Genomic DNA, 21,472 nt, shown 5'->3' on the forward strand with positions numbered 1-21,472 from the left:
TTTTTGTTTATCTCCAATTTTTTTCTAGAGAATTTTTGATATGAGTTTATTGAAACTATTATCTCGACTGTTTGAATTTTTTTTTTTTTTTGTGTTATAGTATTTGGTATATTGTAGGCTGGGAAATGAGTTATATTGATCAGAGCCCAAATTCCTTGCAGCAATTTCAAGATAAGATGCACAAGTATATACTTTTCAACGCACAAAATATTTTCATGAAACCTAATGCGCAAGGAAAATCTTGAATACCTGAAAATATATTTATCCGATGAACGCGATTGACTGAATTCAGTTTCATTACCTTCTAAGAAGCAAACATGGAGTATGCACAGAATGAGTTATTTACTGTAGAGTTGAGACACGTTGCCTTATTGTTAGTTGATTTGTAAACATTGATTTAGACGACATAAAATTGGAGCAAGAGGAAAAAACTCCATAATTAAATGATTTTCTTTTTTCTAATTCCACTTATTTGATTGAGTTCAAAATTCATCTCAGAATGTAAGTAATAATATTTGTTAGAATATGTGAAACATATATATGTGTACGCCTTATAATTCACTCATGCATATATATGTATACATAGGCTTGTGTGATGAGCGTTGGTGTGCGTGTACGCCTATGTATGTTCGATCTCTCCCCTTTGTTCAGTAGTCTAGAGAGAGAGCTCTAGTTGGAAGTACATTCTGCTATCATACAAATATACTGTCTTTACTAAACAAACATAATTATATACTTGCGTATATGGTCTATTTTATCTCCCAAACATCAACAATATTGATAAATCATATTTTGCTCGTCAGTGCCTATCGCTGTTATGATTGATATTTAATTCCACTCCTCGTTGACAGTTTGTATCCAATCTGCTTCTTCGGATCTGTTCTGAGGTCCACCTTCTTCTAACACCACTTCTTTCTTCAGAAATATACAATTTTCAATGAACTCACTCCGAGACATAAAGGCAAGGAAAAATCCAATTATTTTATTCTGGAAAGATTATTCGGACTAGACAAATATTTCAATAATATATTGAATGAATGAAAACAAACAACTAATATTCATCTAGCCTCCACTTGAGTCTACTATACAATGACGCACCTGAATTTAATTTTGGAGCTGACTGCTTACATATTAGTCCTGTGAAGAAACCGTTGGAATTCCCTGGCACAATACGTTGTCCACTTCTGTTTCAGCTTTCTCCGCAGCGGTTTTTTAATTTTTATTGTTTGTCTGGCTGTCTTGGACTCCGTCGTTGCTTTTCATTCAACCTTACGCTTTTGTTTGGCATCTCGTTGCTGGCTTATCTTTTTTGCATTATCTGCCACCTTCTCAGACCTCACTGACATCTTTGCCTTTTGAGCATGTTGCGCTCTCATGTTGAACGCAGCAACTGCAGTTGCTACTGCTAATTCTATTCTCTTTTTGAATATGAATATCTCTTTTGGGCATTTTTGTCAGATCAGAGAGTGTAAGCTTTTGTTAGCATTCTGTGTCGCACCTCGGGCATATAGTACTAATAGATCATTAGTTTACAGGCGTTCGCGCAGAGCCTTCAGCTTTTCGACTACTCTCGGGTTGAGCTTTAGTCGCATCTTTTTATGGCTCTCCGGCGCTTCCCCGTTAACCACACTTCCGTTATAGAAACATCATGAGTCTGGTCCAGTGGTGCATTACTCATGCTGAGGGTTCCTGTCGGTTGAGGCGCGGTGGCTAATCATTGCATCTATTGCTCGTTTCATGGCTGTTATATTAAGAATATTTTTTACAGTGGCATTTTTGTAATGATTGATTAAGGATATAATCGTCGTCTTCTTGAGTGTGCCTACACCGCGTTCCCCGAGTGTCACTCCTTTCATTGTCCATTCTTTGATGAGCTTTCAGAGTCCGATACTCATTCCGTTTGCGATGTGATTCACACACTCCTCCTTTGTGACGGGTACGTTGTCTTTTCTTGGGGAGGTATTCTTCAAATGACTGAATGTCTTTGCGTCTTCTTCGGATAGAATAGTCTTGTATTCTATCTGGTTCTTCTTAACAGACCTACTGTATAAATATTCTGCTGCCTTCGTTTCCATCACACCAGAGGATCCGCTGTAGCTTTTACTGAACTCTGATTTGTGACCATCTTGCTACACTGCAAAATCAGGTGAAGTAGCATATAGTTCGGCTGCGACAACGACACTCACTTGGCAGTATTTTGAGAGTACCTGGTAATCAATAGCTAGTCCAGTCAGGACGTCGATGACTATTCTTATTCCATTTAACAACGGAAGGACTCGGTTGTAGAACGTACTCTCGTAAGATGCTACGATATGAAGTACTGTTCCACTCTCGATTGAAGGATCTATTACTTCATGTGTTCTCTGACAGCTTTTCTCACTTTCTCGAGAAATATCTCTTCCAACCTCTCAGTCTCCGCAGTCAACTGGCCACGTGACTTTTGAAGCTATTAACACTAATGCCTTTCCTACCCATTACAGTACAGAATTCTTCTATACTTGAGTGCCCTAATCCAACGCCGATCATTCCATCAACTACTCACCTATTTATTTCGAAGAGTGACCTTGTCGAAATGCCTTTGGTTCATGAACTCGTGTAATTTTCACCCACTTTGTAACCGCAGCTGTGGCATTTAGACGACAAGCTTCGCACAGAATCTTTTTTGCTCTCTTACCTGTACGACGAAATAGGTGATTTTGCATTTACTACAGGTGAAGTTTCCAAAAAGTCCGGTCAACCAGGGAGAATCTATGAACAGAAACTCGGCTTTGCCTTCAGTTTGAGAGTCCTGTTCCTCTGGAGTACACAGCATGTCGAACAAACTGAGTTTCCCAAAGCTCTCAGTTGCCTCACACTCTGCCGGTTTACCTGGATCTGGGATTTGGGGTGATCTCACTCGAGATGGTCCAGCCACTGCGTCAATTTCCATATTTTGAACTACTGTTGGAGAAAGATTAGTATCGAGAAGAGGAAGGTTGGGGTTAGGTACAGCAGAAGCCGGAAGAGGTCCATTTTTTTGCAAGTGATCTGATTTTTCAGTTGACCGCTTCTTGAAAGGGTGCTAGTGAGTGCTGATTTGATTCATTTTGAGAGGCAGATCTCTAAAAAATTTACATCGAAGTAGTTCAAACCACAAGAAGAGCTTGTCACAGTTCGTCGAATTTATCGTTCGGAAAATAGAGAACACATTCACCGGGAACAACGACTGAACCATAGATATTTTGTACCTCGATGTTTAGCGAATATGTCAAAATAACTCGTACGAGAGGCATCCGCAATTTTACCGACCGATGATGGCGCACAGGCAGCCTGTGAATTTCGCGCTCTTTTATTTTCAGAAAATAAAGCAACGGATGTACGGGCTTCCGTGAAAATTGGTACGCAATTGTTTTTTGGATCGCTGATCACGAATCCAAAGTCAGATTTTAAAAAATTTCAAAAGCGAATTCATTGTGACAGAGTTACGGGTTTGAGGTTTGATTTGACGAGCGGTTATTGATTCGCCTCTATACCCACCCAAGATGCTATTCAGGTAATTCGAGTTCGGTCTCGTCGCTGTTCTCAATCTGGAGATGATGGAAGGACTAACAATGAGATGGAGAAGGTATACCCTTTGTATGAAGGCTTTATTAGAACAGAGTAATGTGTAATTGCGTAACGAGGTGATTTGGATTAAGAATAGCTAAAACGATTATTTGCACTAGCACTGAGGTTGAACTTGGAAGTTGGTATTGAAGTTGATTATATGAACGTTGGAACAGAAATAGAATCGAGGTGAAATGCAGGAGTGGACGAAAGGTGCGCAAATCCAGAATGGTGGGGAATAGAATTAGCAGAGTCGATAAAAAGCGAGTGACGTGAGCCAAAATGGAAATAGGAGAACAAAAATAAGACGATTAGGTTACTTCAATGATCGTGGGAGAGTGACGAGATAAGGGAGACGTGTAGCGATACGCTAGACGTAACAGCTATTTTGTCACTTTTCGAAAAAAAAATCGCAAAAATCAGTTATTTTTCGACCGTTATACTAGATGATCCCATAACTTAGAAATAAACTGAAAAGTAAGGCCGGGAAGTATAACCTCTTAGGAGTAACGTGACCAAACAGTCTGAAGCAAAAAGTACAAAAAAAAAAAAAGAATACTACAAACTACTCTTCAAATGCCAAGAAACCGCGGCAATCCGAGGAAGCCTCAAAGCTCGAGCACAAACTGTAGAAAAGGCTCACAAAATGTAGCAAAATTTCAACAGAATCTGCCCACGTAGTGGGCAGCAAATGTCAAAAAATGCCCATCTACTTTTCAACATAGGACTATAAACAACATTACAGATTTGTTTCATAATTCTGTCGTTAGTCGTGCGTGCGTAAGGTACTGTAAGATCCATATGTCCACCAAATATCACAAGCCTACCGTACCCGATTCCCACACTGAGAAAAAAAAGTTATCGAGTTGAACAAGAAATTTGTTTGACTTCTAGTTTATTTGGATCGCACAATTTTTCACTCAGAACAACTACTTTTTGGATTGAATGAAAATATTGATATATTGCTATGAATGCTGTATGCTTACGAGTTTAATGTATTTTGAACAAGTACATATTTATTTCGTAGGTTTAAACTGGAAATTTCGGAACGACAACTTCGCTTGGATTAACAAACCTCATATAATTCGTGAAAGAATAGTACTTTAACCCCTTAACACGTCGATTTAAAAGTACCGACAAATTGGAAACAATAATCCCACGCTTGCTGAAATATTAACGTTATTGCTAGATAGTATATTTGGCTACTATGAGCAAAGAAATCTATAACATATTGAAACAAGAATTTGTTTTACACGACAGGTTCTGATATTTGTTTAAGAAAATTATATTGTTCATCAGATTAGACAAACAAATTTCATTCAAGTAAATGAGAATATGTTTCAGTGGAACCAAGAAAGAGTTCTTGAGTTGTTATATGCACTACATTTAATTCAAGTTATTGACTAATATAATGAAATATAACTTTTCTCACTTTTAAATAATTATGCGTAGTTGAAAATTGCAAACATACACTTCAAATTTATTTCAAGAAATCTCGATAACATTTTATACGCGCTTGCAATAAATGAACCATTGCTTCTACAAAATGAACATTATGTCACTAAAATAGAATTTTTGTTGATTCCATAGTCTTCTAATTTCTTGATGTGCATATTTTACCTTTTTCAACCGTGATGATAATTCGTTCGAAGTAGTACCAATTTCAGTCACTAGATTTCCCGCTTGAAAAGTAGTTTCAACGATGTTTATATATCTGAATCCTTCGCATTACATTGATCTAGATTCATACAAATCTGCCAACCATATGTGATGCGATATGTTGGCTTATGGTTTTGATCCAATCATGTTTTTCAGAAACTATTTTGGAGTAATGCTACTACATTTGTTTGGTGACAGTCAATAACAATAACATATCGTATTAAAAAAAAAAATTATCTTACCCAGAAAATTTACACTACATTTATATATACTAGAGCAGTACATGTTTGTGTTCGCAGAAGTGGTATAATACTAAAGGATCATTGAATTATTTAAATACAATTTTAATTTCAATACGGAGCTAGTCGTTGTGATTTTAGTTTTTTCTGTACAATGCCATATCTTCTTTGATCCTAAGGAATATCCCACTGGTTCTTGTTAACATTACTTGAGTGAAGAGAAAATTTGTTTTACGTGAATTGTCACATCCTCGATGCCCAACGCCCCTGAATATTAGTATGATTTTACATCACCTGTTCCATTCCATGAATTGATATATTTTTTTCACATACTTATAACTTTTATAATTTCGTTCTGAGTAGTACTTATATTTGACTTTGAATTTCAGTATGCATTGCATGCACACGGTTTCTTTAATCTTCTCACCGTTTCGAGATACAGTTATTCTTGTTTATGTTAACCTTTGTGACGTGGATTTTTACCGTCCTTCGGCTACTCAGAGAAATGGTCGATAACTTACCGCGTACACGATAATTTGGCGGCCCGCGATGTAGATGGAAAAAATGTGATCTTACAAAAGATATCGCGAAATTCTGTTGGGCGCCTGGCGTGATTAACACGCCTTGAAACTGTTAATTCACCAGACCTCGGGAACTTACTCGGTAGCTGAGTACCGCCGAGAGGGAAAGGGTAATATTTGGAGAGAGAGAGAAAGAGAGACTCGAAAACTGCAAGCTATTTAACAAAAGAAATGAAATGAAATACTATATTTTACAATAGTGGTGACACAAAAGCAAAAAAATAATTCACGATTCGCTCTTCGCGATTCAAAACGATACAATAATAAATTATTCGTAACTTACGCTATTTCTTAAGCTATTGAGCTTGCAGCTCCCTAAATAAAATCTACCTCCATATTTACAAAATATCAATACGCAACTCTTAATTCTCATCGTAGAAATATTTACGTCATAGCAATAATTGCTGGAAACTAAAAAGAGAACTAATTTCTCGACGGTGCGCCGCCGGGCTACCTAACAGACAGCGTCCACAATCTCACCCGAGATCTTACCCGCCTCGGAGCTTCGACGCTGCCACGAGTTTCCTTAAGGTGCTTTTGAAGAAGCGCTGTACATCTTGGAAACACGGAGAGCCAAAATTCCTATACCGCTGAATCAATCGCAACGAAACTTGGGCAACTGATGCTTTATTTTGGCAAAAAGTAGAGCAAGAGTTTATTTTTTCAAAATTTTGAAAATCAAATTACAGGTCTGTTACCACTCACACAAATTGAAAAAATTTTCACAGTTGCACTGAATGGATAGAACTATCTGGTATAATGCCACTCGACGCTGCTATATCACACACTTTGAGTCCAGTTCCATAAGATTTGCAAGTAAAATTACGAAACAGCAGCTGATTAGGTTTTCAATCACAAAGACAACCGACGTCTCATTTTTGGCGACATTTGTTATCGACCTTACACGCATGTCGGTAATTTTTTACTGACATTATACGCATGCATTAACGGCATCGGTAATAATATCGGTAAGAAATGCCGCATAAATAAGATTTCGGTGTTCTTCGTAATCAAAAATCAGATCAGCTGCCATTTAGTCGTTTTACAATCACATCGTACAGGACTGGGCTCAAAGTGCGTGTTTCATTAGTGTCGAGCGGCATCATACTGGATACTTCAATCGTGTTGGTGTAACAATGAAGATTTTGCCAATTTCGGTGAGTTGTAACCGATCTGTAATTTTCTTTCCAAATTTTGAAAAAATAAAAAGTTGCTCCACTTTCTACCAAAATAAGGCATCAGTTGCCCAAGTTTTGTTGCGATCGCTTCAGCGGTGTAGGATTTTTGGCTCTCCGCGTTTTCGAGATACATAGCGCTTCTTTAAAAGCCCCTTGAATCTAAAATTCATAATTTAAATTAAGATAAATCTTATTTTCTACTTATTTCGACTAAACAGCATCCACAGAGCTCAACCTTAGTTGAACTCAACCAAACAGATTTGCATAGAACGAAACCGCAATCTCAACTATACGCAACTTAAACTCAACTCCAATAAACGCCATCTTAACTAAAAGAAAATTCAACTAAGCTCAAGCGCAACTAAACGTAACCTTAACTAAACACTACCGCAAAGCATCCAAAATCAAACCTTCTCGTCATCCTCGAAAACGTCATTCAACACTCCATTTCGGCTATTTGCGATTTACTCGAGAGGCGACACTGAGAAACCCGATAACCCGGCTCGACCCGGTACAGCGGAATTCGGCTGTACGCAATTTCAAAAATGAGAAAGACGCAACTGAAACCCGTGACTCTATTCAACTTTCTCAAGGACTCAGAATTTACTCTATTCTATTACACGTAGCTCAGACTACGGTCACCGAGCAAAAAAATCGGCAAAAAAATTTCAAGTACTCCGATAACGCAACTCCTAGATGGCTATCCATTCCTCGGCAAGCCGTTATTTAATGAATCCCGAAAGTCGTTCGCGAGAATATCAACAGTGCTTACCGGTCCACATCCACGTAACCCCCTTTCATCCCCGTCGCAATTTTTTAGACGGCTCCATTACTTCGCGAAATTCCCAAAACGTGACCATCTATCACGACCGCCAGAACTAGAATAATCTCAAAGATTGAGGACCTGCCGCAAGGCGGATCTCAATACACTATTCCCCACGTGACGTCATACTCACAAGAATACGCAATAATCGTTGCATCATCGATTTCATCGATTGCGCAACTCGACGCGCATCATTAGTAGCATCGCAACGCAGAATTTAGCGCTACGTTGCAATTTCGTCCTCCACGCAACTCCATGATGTCTTGGTGGTGAGCGTGGTGCTCCCTCGTCGCTAGTTGGTCCATCGCAAATTCGATGGTCAATTGTTTGCAGGGTGAAGGGGAAAAGCTGCAGCGCGCCGGCTGCCAGTGGGAATCGGATCCGCCTTGGATTTCCGCGATGCGGGGATCTTCGTTGGCTTCTTTTCCGCAGCTTCGACATCCTTCCTTCGCAGTCGTTGCTAGTCCGCCATGCCGCAATTTTCTCGAATTCGTTGCCGACTTCCTGCCTGATGCCGTTGTAGCTCGAAAAATAATTAAAACAAAAAAAAAAAACTGAAATATCTTTCGCTATTCGCTGAAGTGTCCCCTTTCTTAGTTCCGGATGCGTGTCTCCAGTTCTGGCGCTCTTTTATACATACTTCGCGACTAAATCCCGGAAACCCCCTAATTTTGATTCCGCTGAAGGTTCAGGGAGCCACTTGTAACGGGCATCAAAAATGCCACGTTACATCTTATAGTCAAATAATATTAACAGCAGTCTGAATCCAAACAGACTACGTGCGTTTGCGGAACAACAGGACCACACCAGAGAACGAGTGGTGTTCTTTAAATATCACAATATAATGATCAAAGCATCTTCTCTTTTGCAATGCCTTTTATGAGTGACTATTTATCTCATCAACATTTGAGCAAAAACTGTTAAGCGTCAAACAACAGTTTGTCAGGAGCAAACCAGGTGCCCGAAAATCATCTTCATGATATTTTCTGACATGCGGGAACTGGCGTGCACGCGCAGCGTAATAAAATCTTTTTTAAGTTGTGTCTGTTTGAGAAATGTCGACCGAAGGCCAGAATAGGTTATCTTTGTATATATGATGCAAGTACGGAAATTCTCACCCGCACCCGTGGGAAAGGCCGAAGTGGGTGCAACTAACCCACTACATTGGACCCAGAGAGCAAGGGTAATTTAGCAAGAATAAAAAGGCGCAAAATATCATCTTAACATACGTAAATCTTCCGTATTGGTCCTCTTCCCATAAAAATGAAAGGAACCAATTATGAAACATGTTAGAAAACCGCACGCTAAAGAATGAGAACGTTGCAGTATGCAGAATCAGGGCAGCTCAATCAAATTCTTTGAATAGAGTAGTTCACCCAAAATACTTTGAATAGAGCAGTTCAACCAAGTTCTTTTAATAAAGCAGGGCTAAACCGTCATCCAAATAGAGCAGTTCTTCGAAACCCTCTAATCAAGGCAGTTTGACTAAATACTTTTTCAATGAGTACACTTCTTCGTGAACCTTCGATCAGAATAGTTGATGAAATCTCTCAGAATCAAGACTAGTAAATTAATCCTAAAAAAATTCCGTACTCATCGTCTTATTCAAATAGAATCGTTTTCATCATAATAATCCATCATTATAATTTCGATTCAACTGAAATTTAATTACCCCTGTTATCGTGTTGAGTTTACATTGTGAGTTAGCAAAATTTATTACCTTTAATGAGACTGAATCAAACTGGCAAATTTACACAACTATCTCAGTACCGATTTTAGTATATCCACCGGCACTCTTTTTTGGCATTAGTGTGTCTTGGGTGTACCTGAGCTCTTGAGTTGTTATCTCAATCCTAGTTACCTAATCCACCAGCATCCGATTTGGCCTTGGTGGATTATCCTTCTTTTTTTTTGAAAAAACTTCCATAAAACCCCACTGTAAGTGCGAAGGAGAAGGATTTCTAAACAGAGAAAGACTTCTAAGAAGAAGAGGTAGAGCTGGCAAAAGGGTTGAATGTCGTAATCTCCGAGCAATCAAACGGGAAGCTCATTTTAGAGAATTTTATTCTACAGCAATGGAATCCATCCAAGTCAAAGATGAAACAGAACATATTAAAATACAAGAACAATTTGAAATTGCGGAGAATAATGACGTATTCCGAAGTGCTAGTATAAATAGTGTATACATGACAGTTCTGGACCATAAAATGGCGCGCTCCCCCCTAGCTCCCCCCTAGCTCCCCCCTAGCCCCCTGAATCCGCGGCGCTACCCCCCCCCCCCACCGCCGCGCTGATCATTTTCGCGGTTTGCCGCAAGATGGCTATTTTCATAGGATTTGACACACACACATACACACACACACACAAAATAACTCCTGTCGAGACTTGTTTGGCGCTGGAAAGCCGTGCATAAATCGGATAGGGTAAAAACCCGCTGGATCTATTGAAAAAATTCCGGAAAATGACCCGTGAAGTAAGATTCTAAATGGCCTTTTCAATGCTTTTGACAATTTTTTTATTTTACATCAATTATATTAAGTTTTCTTATTCCATTCTGAATTATCATATTCTAAATTTTAACGAGTAAGATTACACATATTATTTTCAATATCCATATTAATTAAACATATTATGATTCCAAAATTGACTTATACCAATGATTTTACAGTACCACTAATCGGATTATATTCAACAATGCGGTCATGCAAGATCATGCAGTAGGCAGAAGTGTGTGGTGGGAACGCAATGCTAGAGTCAAATTCCAATCGAATGTCCACAGGTTTAATTTTCAATGTTTCGTTCTGCTTGGAGCAATCGATGACGATAAAGGGAGCTTGGTTTATGAATACACGCTTCGATAGCAAAGACTCAGCTTCTTTGTTATAGTAGGTCATTTGAAACCGAACATACATATTATGGAGAATAGCGTATTGATTATTGTATGTATCAAAATTCATGTTACCGTAGGGATAGCACTGTGAGTTGAGTAAGAGTTTTGCATCTCGTCAATGTCTTGACTGACCATTTATGCCGCGTTGTTGATGGGAGAATGGGATACACGTACGTTTCCCAAGAACGAAAGCTCATGGATATGGCCGGATTCTTGGCGATGTAGTTGAGTAGCTGGATTTTCGGTTTATCTGCCAGTTTCATGTAGGGCAACAACCACTCGATTTTATTTAGGGTGATTTGAAAGTTTTCCGTGATCGAGGCCGGAATGACGGCATTTCAATCGGTATTGGAACGTGTGAGAATTAACTCATGTTCAGCATTGACCATGACTCGACGATAATCTTCGGCGAAGCCTAGCACATAATTTAACGGTAAAACAACATCTAAATTCCCAGCGGCATCGGTTACTTCCTTATCCCCACTCAACCACCCGGTATTCTCCAGACTATATTGCTGGCCTAGACTCAAGGATACTTGACCCTTCATAGTGCCGGTGATGCCAACATTTTTATTTCAATCAATCTCTACACCGTTCAACTCATAGCAAACTTCCTCAAACAAATGGTAAACGGCCATATTGATCAAATTCGTAACCGTCACCGCAGCCACACCATCATCCTTTGTGATTTTTCCATGAATATGTAGAGAGCTTTTACTCGGCAGTAGACACAAGTCTTGGTGTTGAACAACAATATGGATTTCAACATTGTTCTGGAAGGTAAATGATGCAAACGGCTAATGAGCATGAATCTCAAAGTGCGCAATCGATTCGTCAAATACAACAGGTTTCTGTATTCTTATTATTTCTTCCATGGTAACACACACAGGATGTAGCAAACACGAATTCTTATTTTCCAAAATTTCCACGTAATCGAAGACCCAGGCTCTGGAGAAACCGAACGTTCAGAGGTGTTAGTCTCGTAGGCAGTGTGAACGTTGTCAGAGGTGTCGGGCGACTGATGATTTTTGACCATGACGTTTGACTTTTATAACTTTTGCCCAACTTTCTCGTCTCGAACACGATTCCCATTATTTGAGTGATTTCACGTGTAAACGTACAGTAATCGTTCAGCTGCGAATATTAACCAGCTCGCTGTCTTGAACGACTATTCTCAGCTGTAAATGATGTATCGACTATACGGCGATTGGCAGGTAAATGACGCTGGTGGGCATCAATCTTATATCCCGATGGAACGGCTGGGAAAAATTCGTAAATCGTATGAGCTCGAGGCTCGTTTATGTACGCCCCTGTAGTTATGCTACACTCAACGCGTGAAGTATTAACCTTCAGTATGGCTACGGAGTATTCACATTTACGAGTACCGTTTCGTGATAGCTCAACCGCCTTGAATCTCAAAAATCGGCCGATGGAATCTTTGGGCTTAAAGTCTACCACATGATTGCACGTGACTTCACTGTTCAGCTCGTTGTTGTCAGCTTTCAGACTAAGGGTGGTGTCAGAGGGTAGCTCCTTACGCAGAAAATTTTCAGTATCCTCAATTTTATAGCTTCCGGTGGGTATCGTGATGCTCTCTCTGCTGTTGTCCGCTTGTTTTAGGTCAAATTGATTACTCGTCTCGTGAATATTGGGTATTGAATCGAATTTCAGGAACTTGACGAGACAGGGAACATGATTCTTATCCGGTGATAATTCGATTGGGCGGAAATATTGAGCCTCCAGCACGGAGGATGTGCCTGACAGTGTTAACGTCAACGATTCCGACATGACTAATGCTTGCTCATGTAACACTTGTCTTTTCATAGTTGTTCGCTGAGAAATTTAAGACACAAGTGGCCGCAAATCACAGTATCATATTCCTGACACCTCTTATGATTGTATTCAACGCTACCAACACTGAGATACCTCATCAAGTCTTTAGGCGGTTTCAAATCACCAAAACTATCGACATACACGAAATGGTCACCATTTTTCTTGCATGCAACTCAATGTGTCCCTGGACCGTTTTCATCGTGAAGATTAATAATTGCGGATTCTCGCACTTTTGGTCCTGATTTCAGCAGATCATTCCGCATGAAAACACCACGAAAATGTGAAATTTTCATATTTTCAGCATAGTTAAGTAGATCAATGTTGATGAGAGCTCGGTGTGGAAGCTTTATTAGTTTTTTGCCGGACGTAAGTACAGGCACATTCCGCTGCAGTAGGGTCGCGGGTATAATCCCTTGCCCAAAGCAATGGACTCCATTGTTGTATTGTGCCGTTTGGCCTCGTTTAACCGATGTTTTGTTGACACTAGCTTCGTTGACAGCTTTAGCTATACCCGTAGCACCACCCACTAGAGCCCCGGTAGCGCTTTGCCGGCCAGAATTGGAATGAGAAACGGCAGGATGCCGCCAATTTTATCACGCACAGGTATAACGCGAGGCATACGAACATTCTTTCCAGACCCACGCGCAGCCGCACGAGCACCAGCCAACGCCAACTCGACGGCTTTATAACCCGGTCGCATGGGGACCTTTGCTGCTGTGGTGATGGGTTTAAGATTCACAGTTCTCTTCCGCTGTTTTCTCTTCCCACCCGTTCTAGATTTGTTTTTCACAGCCGCTCCAAGTTTTGACCGCTTTGCAGCTAAACCCATTCCGAGTTTAGATTTGGCTTTCATGGTGTTCGTGACTCCCGAGGTTACAGCCTTTTCACCCACACTAGCGTCCTTGGCCAAGACGCGATTCCACGCTTTTTCAGCGAGCGCTTTGTCGGCAGGGTTTCTCGCTGCGATATCGCGATTCTTTGCGTATGCAATGTCGTGGTCTTTACACGCCGCATCCAGCGGATTTATCCCCAAATCTCCATGAGCTGACCTATTAGCTAATTTCGTTCCAGGTCCGCAGTACTGATACCCTGGCACATGCAATTCAACCGGGAGAAGATTGATGATTTTATTCAACAAACCACAACCGCGTCTCTTCCGCGTGCACGTCCTCATAGTCGTGCAACAACCAACGAGACTTCTATAGAAGGAAGAATTTATAAACCGTCATCTTAGTTCTCGTTGTCATGCGAACGAAGCATCATGAGATTTCAAGATCAGCCCGATAAACTACCTATCGCGAATTCCGATGAAATGATTCGACGTGGTGAAAGGAAGATTCAAAAACGACATGGAAAATTGCTGTCAAATACCGTAAGAGCAATTTTTTGCGGGCCATCCAATTGCCGTAAGACTAAAGCTGTTATCTCAGTCATCGCCCACGGCAATATATTGCAATTCTAAAATGTTTACGTCTATTCAGAATCTCTCATCCAGCCAAAGTATCAATTTTTGCAAAAGTTACTAGAGTCCGTGCAGGGAGTGGGTTATTTCCCGTTTCGCGAGAATAATGAGGTTGTGAAACTGAAAGATGCTCGCCCCAACTCTGTTATGATTTTCGACGATGTGGCTTGTGAAAAGCAAGATAATATCAGAGCATACTTCAGCATGGGCAGGCATCGCGATATCGATAGCTTTTATGTAAGTCAAACGTATGCGCGCATTCCAAAACACCTAGTGCGTGACAATGCTCACTTATTGGTGCTATTCTGGCAGGATGACATGAATCTGATACATATCTACAACGATCATGTGAAAACAGACATGACGTATCAGCAATTTAAAGACTTGTGCTCGGCATGCTGGAATGATGACAATTACAGTTTTACCGTAATTGACAAGGATAACGAAATCAATAGGGGGCGATATAGGGAGGGGTTTGACTGCTTTATAAGCATAAACTTACATAAACTTGCACAGTTTCATCACAACAATTAGGTCCGCAACATGTAGAGTGCCGAGATTCGTAAGCATAGCGATATATTTAGTGAAATATCGGAAGCATCCGATGTCATACGGTGGAAGCATAAAATGCTCAAGTTGGACAAGGACACGACCGAACAGTTTATGGGAAAGGTATTCAAGCCTTTGGTAGCACCGTTGCCAGAATTGGTTGACACCTCAAGACAGCAGCAGCAGCATATTAAACATGAAATTAAAACGGAACTACCGGATGTGAAAATGAAAAAAGAAGAAGAACAAGATGAGAAGAGTACCGGGGATGATGATGATGATGAGGAGGATGAGGATATGGCTAAGGGGAATTTCATGGATGCAAATGATAAAACACTAAAGTTTATTGAAATTTTTACTACAAGTACGCCGGTGAAGAAAACAACGGATTTCACGGCGTAATATTAAAAAATGTTCAGCTCAAGTAAAAAGAGGGATCTGGATACCACATACGGTGTTCGAAAGTTGACAAACGGTATGATGATTGGTTACACGCCGATCAATTTTTCTGATAATCTCGTCAATGTGGGGGATGAAAGTTATCAGAGACTACCTGGACCACTCGAATTACTGTTCACAAAAACACCCGATGCATGGATTGTAAATGATGTGGATGAGAATAATTATATAAAAATTGTAACGACGACAAATGCGCATCGAAAACGTTACCAAGTCGATGGGAGCCTTCGAGGTGATTTGAAAAGCGCGAATTACGGAAATTTGATTGCACAACACGTTGGCTCGCCGAAAAAATCAGGTCAAGGCTTACCTGACTAGAAGATTGCGCGAAAGGAGGAGCAAGATATTGATTACGTCCACCGGGATGATCCAAATGAAATTGTAGATCGCCTCCAGCTGCTTATGGCGTCACAGGCTGCCAGCAATACCAACCATTCCAGCGAAATAGTCTCCATTGTTTAAGAGTTGCGCGAGGCCGGAATCGTTTATTAGCGGCGTGTGAACACAAAATCATCATTTGCTCAGTGACTGTCCAGTGATGAGCATAGACACATTCGGACGACACTCAGAGCGTGGTGGTGACAAAAAATTCATTCGAGGGCCTCCGGGTGTTGGATTCAAAACCACCAATGACAATCAGTACGATGTAGATAGCAAACGATTGTGTAATATCGCTGATCCGCAGATGGAAAACGATGCCGTTTCCCTGAAGTTCTCAATACCGCTTTACGATCTATGGCTGTGGATATTGTGGATACTTTTCAATCAAATTTTGAGAGTTTCGCGCATAATCACAACGAGGAGTTGGAACAGCTACGCATGAATAACAAAATCATAGAAAACATGTCGAGTCGCATCAATTATATTGGGGAGCAAGCAACACCGACGCCGAGACAGACCAGCAGGAAATTAGTATCGATTGAAAAACCAGAGTGGTTGCACGGTAATTCGAAAAATTAATAGGTGAAGAGTTAGGAACAATGAAGACTGTAATAGCTGCCGAACTTCACAGACAGGCTCGACGCAACTATCCGCGCCGATTCGTGAATGTACGCGGATTGGATGAGACCTGGCAAGCTGATCTCGTCAATATGACCGCATACATCTCGTGCAACAAGGGATACAAATACCTACTAACAATCATTGATATATTTTCCAAGTACGCGTGGGCGGTGCCGATAAAGTCTGAGAGTGGGAAAGATGTCACTGCTGCCATGAAATCTGTACTGATCCAGAGCCGTATACCTACACATCTGCACATTGATCTAGGCAAAGAATTTCACAACAGCAAATTCAAAGCCCTCGTGAAGCATCGCAATATCAACATGTATTCGACCGTTAGCAAGTCAAAGCCGTCGATATGTGAACGTTTTAATCGATCATTGAAAAATAAAATGTGGAAGCGGTTTACTCTCCAAGGATCGTACGAGTGGATTAATATTTTGGATGATTTGATGATGTCCTACAACAACACCAAACATTGCACGATTCGGATGAAACCGGTGGATGTTAGCACGGAGAATGAAAAACAGCTGTATCGTAGCGTGTGCAAGCCTCGGCAAATCAAACGAAGTGATTGGGCGCGGAAATTCAGTGTAGGCGATCGAGTTCGAATCAGCAAGTACAAGAATGTATTCGAAAAAGGCTATACACCCAATTGGACGACAGAAATATTCACCGGGAGTGAGGTGAAAAATACTAATCCACTCACCTACAAACTTACCGATTATCAAGATCATCCCATCGAGGGGGGCTTCTACGGGGAAGAGCTCAACAAAGTGAAATATCCCGACGGCAACCTTGTGGAGGAAGTATACCGCAAAGGGGGGAATCTGTTCTATATCAAGTGGTTAGGTCTTGATGGTTCGTACAATAGTTGGATAATTAAAACAGACATGTAACATAATTTGTATGTACTTTCCGAATTACAATAAAAGATTTTGAATATACAAATATTTCCACATTTTATCTCCTTTGTACGCACATGTGCCATACTCAGTACTATGAAAATAATAATAATAAGAATAAAAATGATAACAATAATGATGATATGCAATTTTCCGTACGATTATTACACATTTTATTCTTTGGAAAACTTCTTTTCATTTTCTGAAAACTTTTTCTCGTTTTCAGAAAACTTATTCCCATTTTCTGAGAACTGTTTATACGTGTTAATGAAATGGAAAAAAAGTTTTCTGAAAACTTTTTTTCGTTTTCAGAAAACTTTTTTTCATTTTCTGAAAACTTTTTTTCATTCTCTGAAAAATTCTCTCGTGGTAAACGAATAAATGTGAATAATTGTTTGATATATGATTAATCAATAAATAAATAACTGTCAAGTATATGAATCGCATTTTGGAACTTCAAATTCATTAAATATCGTATTGATCGTGGAACGTTTTCGCCCGATGGTGGATCGTTCGAGGCGTTAAACATGAAAGATATACATCAATTCTACGTCTACAGTTTCATTCTATAGCTATTGGGGGGCTGGGACAAACCCCCAAGGTACGGTGTCGGTCTGTCCAGGTATCAATTGCCGCTTGGCATCCTGCCAACTCGGAGCCAATTTTTTCTGTACGATCGTGCTTACATCGTGTTTTTTATTGCGTATCAAACACTGAAGAAGAGTCAACTCTTGGTAAGCTATCAGGCAACGCTTATCATCATCAAACGTGATGCTATTAATCGAAGAATTTTTCACACCCTTGGCGCGCTTACTCACTTTTTCCCCATCCCCGCCCATCGTAGTAAATGTGTACAGTTTCGCTCGCAGTCCCACAAACTCTGTCATAATTTTACCATTATTTTCATCCTTCATTAGCCCAAGTTGTTTTTTGTTTTTAAGGGAAATACCATACACATTGTCGGGCGGATAGTCAGAGGTATCAAACATTGTATACACATCGCGTTCGATGATGTCGTAGATATGAGGCACATTGAATTGATAAATAAGGCTGTCTGTGTTGGTAAAGATCAATTCAGCTTGTTTATTCGAAGAGTTGGTTTTAATATAATCATAGTGGAAATCGTAGAGGAAGATTTTTGACAGATCTAGAATTGATGCCCCGACGTAAATGAGTCTGGCGAAGTGAACTTTGACACGATTCATTTCAATGATAACCATATCAGTGCCAAACACGGTGCAGCTGTAAAAGTTTTCTCGGGCAATAAGCATTCTCGCACTACCTCTTCCCTCCCATTTTGTAACCAATTCAACATCTTTATGATTCCGCACATTCTCCATAGTCTTGCCGAACACAGCGTTATTCATGAGTTTGTGAAAGTTTTTCTCAAATTCATTACTAGACCGCTTACGCATGTCTGTATTGAGCGTGATGTAAGGCTCGAGCCATGGAGATTGTGCAAACTTGAAAACTCTGTGCACTTTCGTTACTTTTAATCCTAAACTTAAACACTGTTTCAAATTTCTATAGTGCAATATATATTTTGTTTTGGGGTAAAAGGTGGTCGCGAGTTTGGCATTTTTACTACCTGGAGGGGTAAAATACTCGGGACAGAGAGGTAAGTCTTTGTGATCCTCGTGGAGTTCTACAGGATAGTCCGAATCTACCTCTAGAAAGCAACCGATCGGCGAATCGTCCGGATGGTTTGTTATATCGATGTGCTGATACTCCCACTCGAACGAGCTGATTGCTAAATGCACGCTCATAGCTGCACCGTACAGACTATTCACGTCAAAATACGTGAGATACGATTTCACGTTACTAGAATCGAAATGTTTTCCCATGAATCTATTATTGGCCCGAGCGTGTCGATTAAAACATTGTGCTACGCCGCCTCGGATGGCTTTTTCAATAAATAACACCATTTCAGGGTTATCTAAAATTTGCAAATTTACATTAGTATGCTTGAGCATCGCGTCAAAAGCAAGTCCCGGTGCAGTGTAGTAGTGCAACGGATCTACATCGTATATTTTGAAGCAGCTAGCGCAGCAATTTTCGAAAATATCGGCAAGCAAAAGAACATTGATCTTCAAATATGAATCTGAATGGCCCCCCAATGACTCTAAATGGAATATCCCCCGAACAGTTTTCGCGTGCTTGTAATCGGCGTCCCTGATATTTGAATATGTGAGACGAGAGTAGAAATGCGCCTTTGCAGGTAATCGCGTTTCATCGAGTTTCCTCTAACAATCAACGTATTCATACGGAAAAACGCCTTTGCGGGTCATCAAATTGAACTGAGTCTGGTTATCATAAAATTTACGTGTTATGCGTTTATCGGTATCGGTCAAATATGTGGAAAGTTCATCGATGCTGCTAGCCATAAATCGAAACGAATAGATAAATCTCAGGTGCATTATTTTTCCATCAACGTGTTCCGTGAAGGATATATATTTTTCCTCATTAATGGGTAGTATTGTGATATCACCGGGAAAAGTTGACGCGAGAGATTTTATTAAAAAGTGCGAATGGTAACCGGTTAAATTGTGGAAATTAATTGGAATTGTGTGCGACTCTTTGGAATTCAAATTACAGCGATTATGAGCAGGACCAGGATATTTACCCGTGAAGTGACAGTGATCGTAATACATTTTCTCCTCAGGGGTAAACTTTTTTCACAAATATAACAATTCTTTGCGCGCATGTGACTTAGGTAAGAGACTTCATCAGAATTATTTTTTTGATGAGTGACTCTACTTGAATTGATAAATCTTCAAGCTGTTTCATAAACCAGTCTATGCAATCGACACCGCGTTTACCGTGGAACTTCGATAATGTCTCATCGTACGCGCAATGTACATAGTACGCTACACTGTGCGGGACATGCTTTTGATTCTCACAAGTCTTACGAGTTTCAAATTCATCTATAGGTTCAGGGATTAATATACATTCGAGATCGGCGTATACGACAAACGGAACGGTGCCTTTGTTTTGAAAATTGGAAAATGCTAAATCTTTACACTCGGGAAATTCCATGCGTACTTTATTTAGCATAATACAATCTTGTCGATGATTGTCGTGGGCATGTTTCTCTGTAAAGTGGCACAAACATTTGTCACATAAAAACCTTTTGTGTTCGCGAACGGACAATTGTATGCTCAACAATCGGGAAAGATTTTTAATCCAAGCAAAGTGAAATCTCGGTGCACACTCACCAGTCATATCGTCTTCCGGATCACTCTCAACCATCAGAAGATGGATCGTGTCAATGTTAACGCTATGCAAATTTTTACTCAAATAAATTGGCACGATGACGCTTTTATTAGATTTTGCACGATGCGAAAAAGTTTGAGATTCTATCCCATATACTTAGATTCGCAAATTATTCAATCTCTCAAGCTCTTTCACATCATGTAGAGTAGCAGGGAATTTGATACCTGTACAGTCCTACTCGGAAATATAGCGACGATAGTTGAGAGTCCTGTCAGCGTGGGTGTTGACCGGGTGAAGGGCTGCTGTGACGGACCAGAGAAGGCATCTTTCGTCCTCGTTCCTCACGTTGATCACAGCCTCTCTATGTCAATTGTCTTGGGGCAGCTCGATAAATGTTGAAGCTCTGGCGGCGAGAGGCTGGTAGCGGTTGATATTTACAGCAATGTTGAGGATCTTAATTATGCTCCAACCGGAATCGCATTGTTCAAAATCTTCCACCTGCGCTAGCAGATCACCCCGTGCACGTATAAACCAGCCATTTTGCTCGATGGGAGAAGAATCGCCACGTTGGATATGTTGAAGCTCTTAACTTCGGCGGAGATCTGTATGAGGTAAACTTTCACTTTTCCCTCCTCGCGCAGTACCAGCTCCAAGTTCTCGGTGACGACGCGCTGCACATCGTCCAGTAAGGCGTCCAAATTTTCATGACGGAGATTTGTGGCAACCCCCGTTTTGATTTGGCTGGTAAAAGCACTATCCACATCGTCCCACTGTCCACTCGCAGGAGTATTGATATTTCAACGTGTCACTACTACACACTGCTGCAACTGCCTGATCTCCGTCACCCAAGATTGAAGGAGTGTGAACGTATATTGGATCCGTATTTTCGCACCAAAGGTTGCTCCTCGTTGCATGGAAATATCGCGCAGAACTTGGATATTCGCAATTCCAATATCAGTCCAATGATTGATGACAGCGTCATTTTCTTTTCCGGGAGGTTGCTCTCTCAGCAAATTGTACGTCCTCTCCATCTGCTCTGCAAGTTCCATATACGCTTTCACGGACATGCCTCTGACGTTTATTTAAGCTGAAGT

General features: G+C 40.4%; 2 protein-coding genes across 2 annotated transcripts in view; one reads left to right on the forward strand and one right to left on the reverse strand.

Moving 5' to 3' along the window:
* Positions 1-21,472, forward strand: part of Fife (regulating synaptic membrane exocytosis protein fife) — a 2,091,151-nt gene that overhangs the window by 34,653 nt on the left and 2,035,026 nt on the right. The gene's annotated exons all lie outside the window — the stretch shown is intronic.
* On the reverse strand, positions 17,738-21,445 carry LOC138191294 (uncharacterized). The gene is made up of 4 exons (XM_069137937.1): positions 21,198-21,445; positions 20,915-21,155; positions 18,162-19,408; positions 17,738-17,939 (listed from the first exon to the last, which is right to left on the reverse strand). The coding sequence occupies exons 1-4, from the start codon at positions 21,443-21,445 to the stop codon at positions 17,738-17,740; spliced, it is 1,938 nt and encodes a 645-aa protein (XP_068994038.1).

The sequence above is a fragment of the Neodiprion pinetum genome, chromosome 7, assembly GCF_021155775.2.
Source record: "Neodiprion pinetum isolate iyNeoPine1 chromosome 7, iyNeoPine1.2, whole genome shotgun sequence".
NCBI lineage: Eukaryota > Metazoa > Arthropoda > Insecta > Hymenoptera > Diprionidae > Neodiprion > Neodiprion pinetum.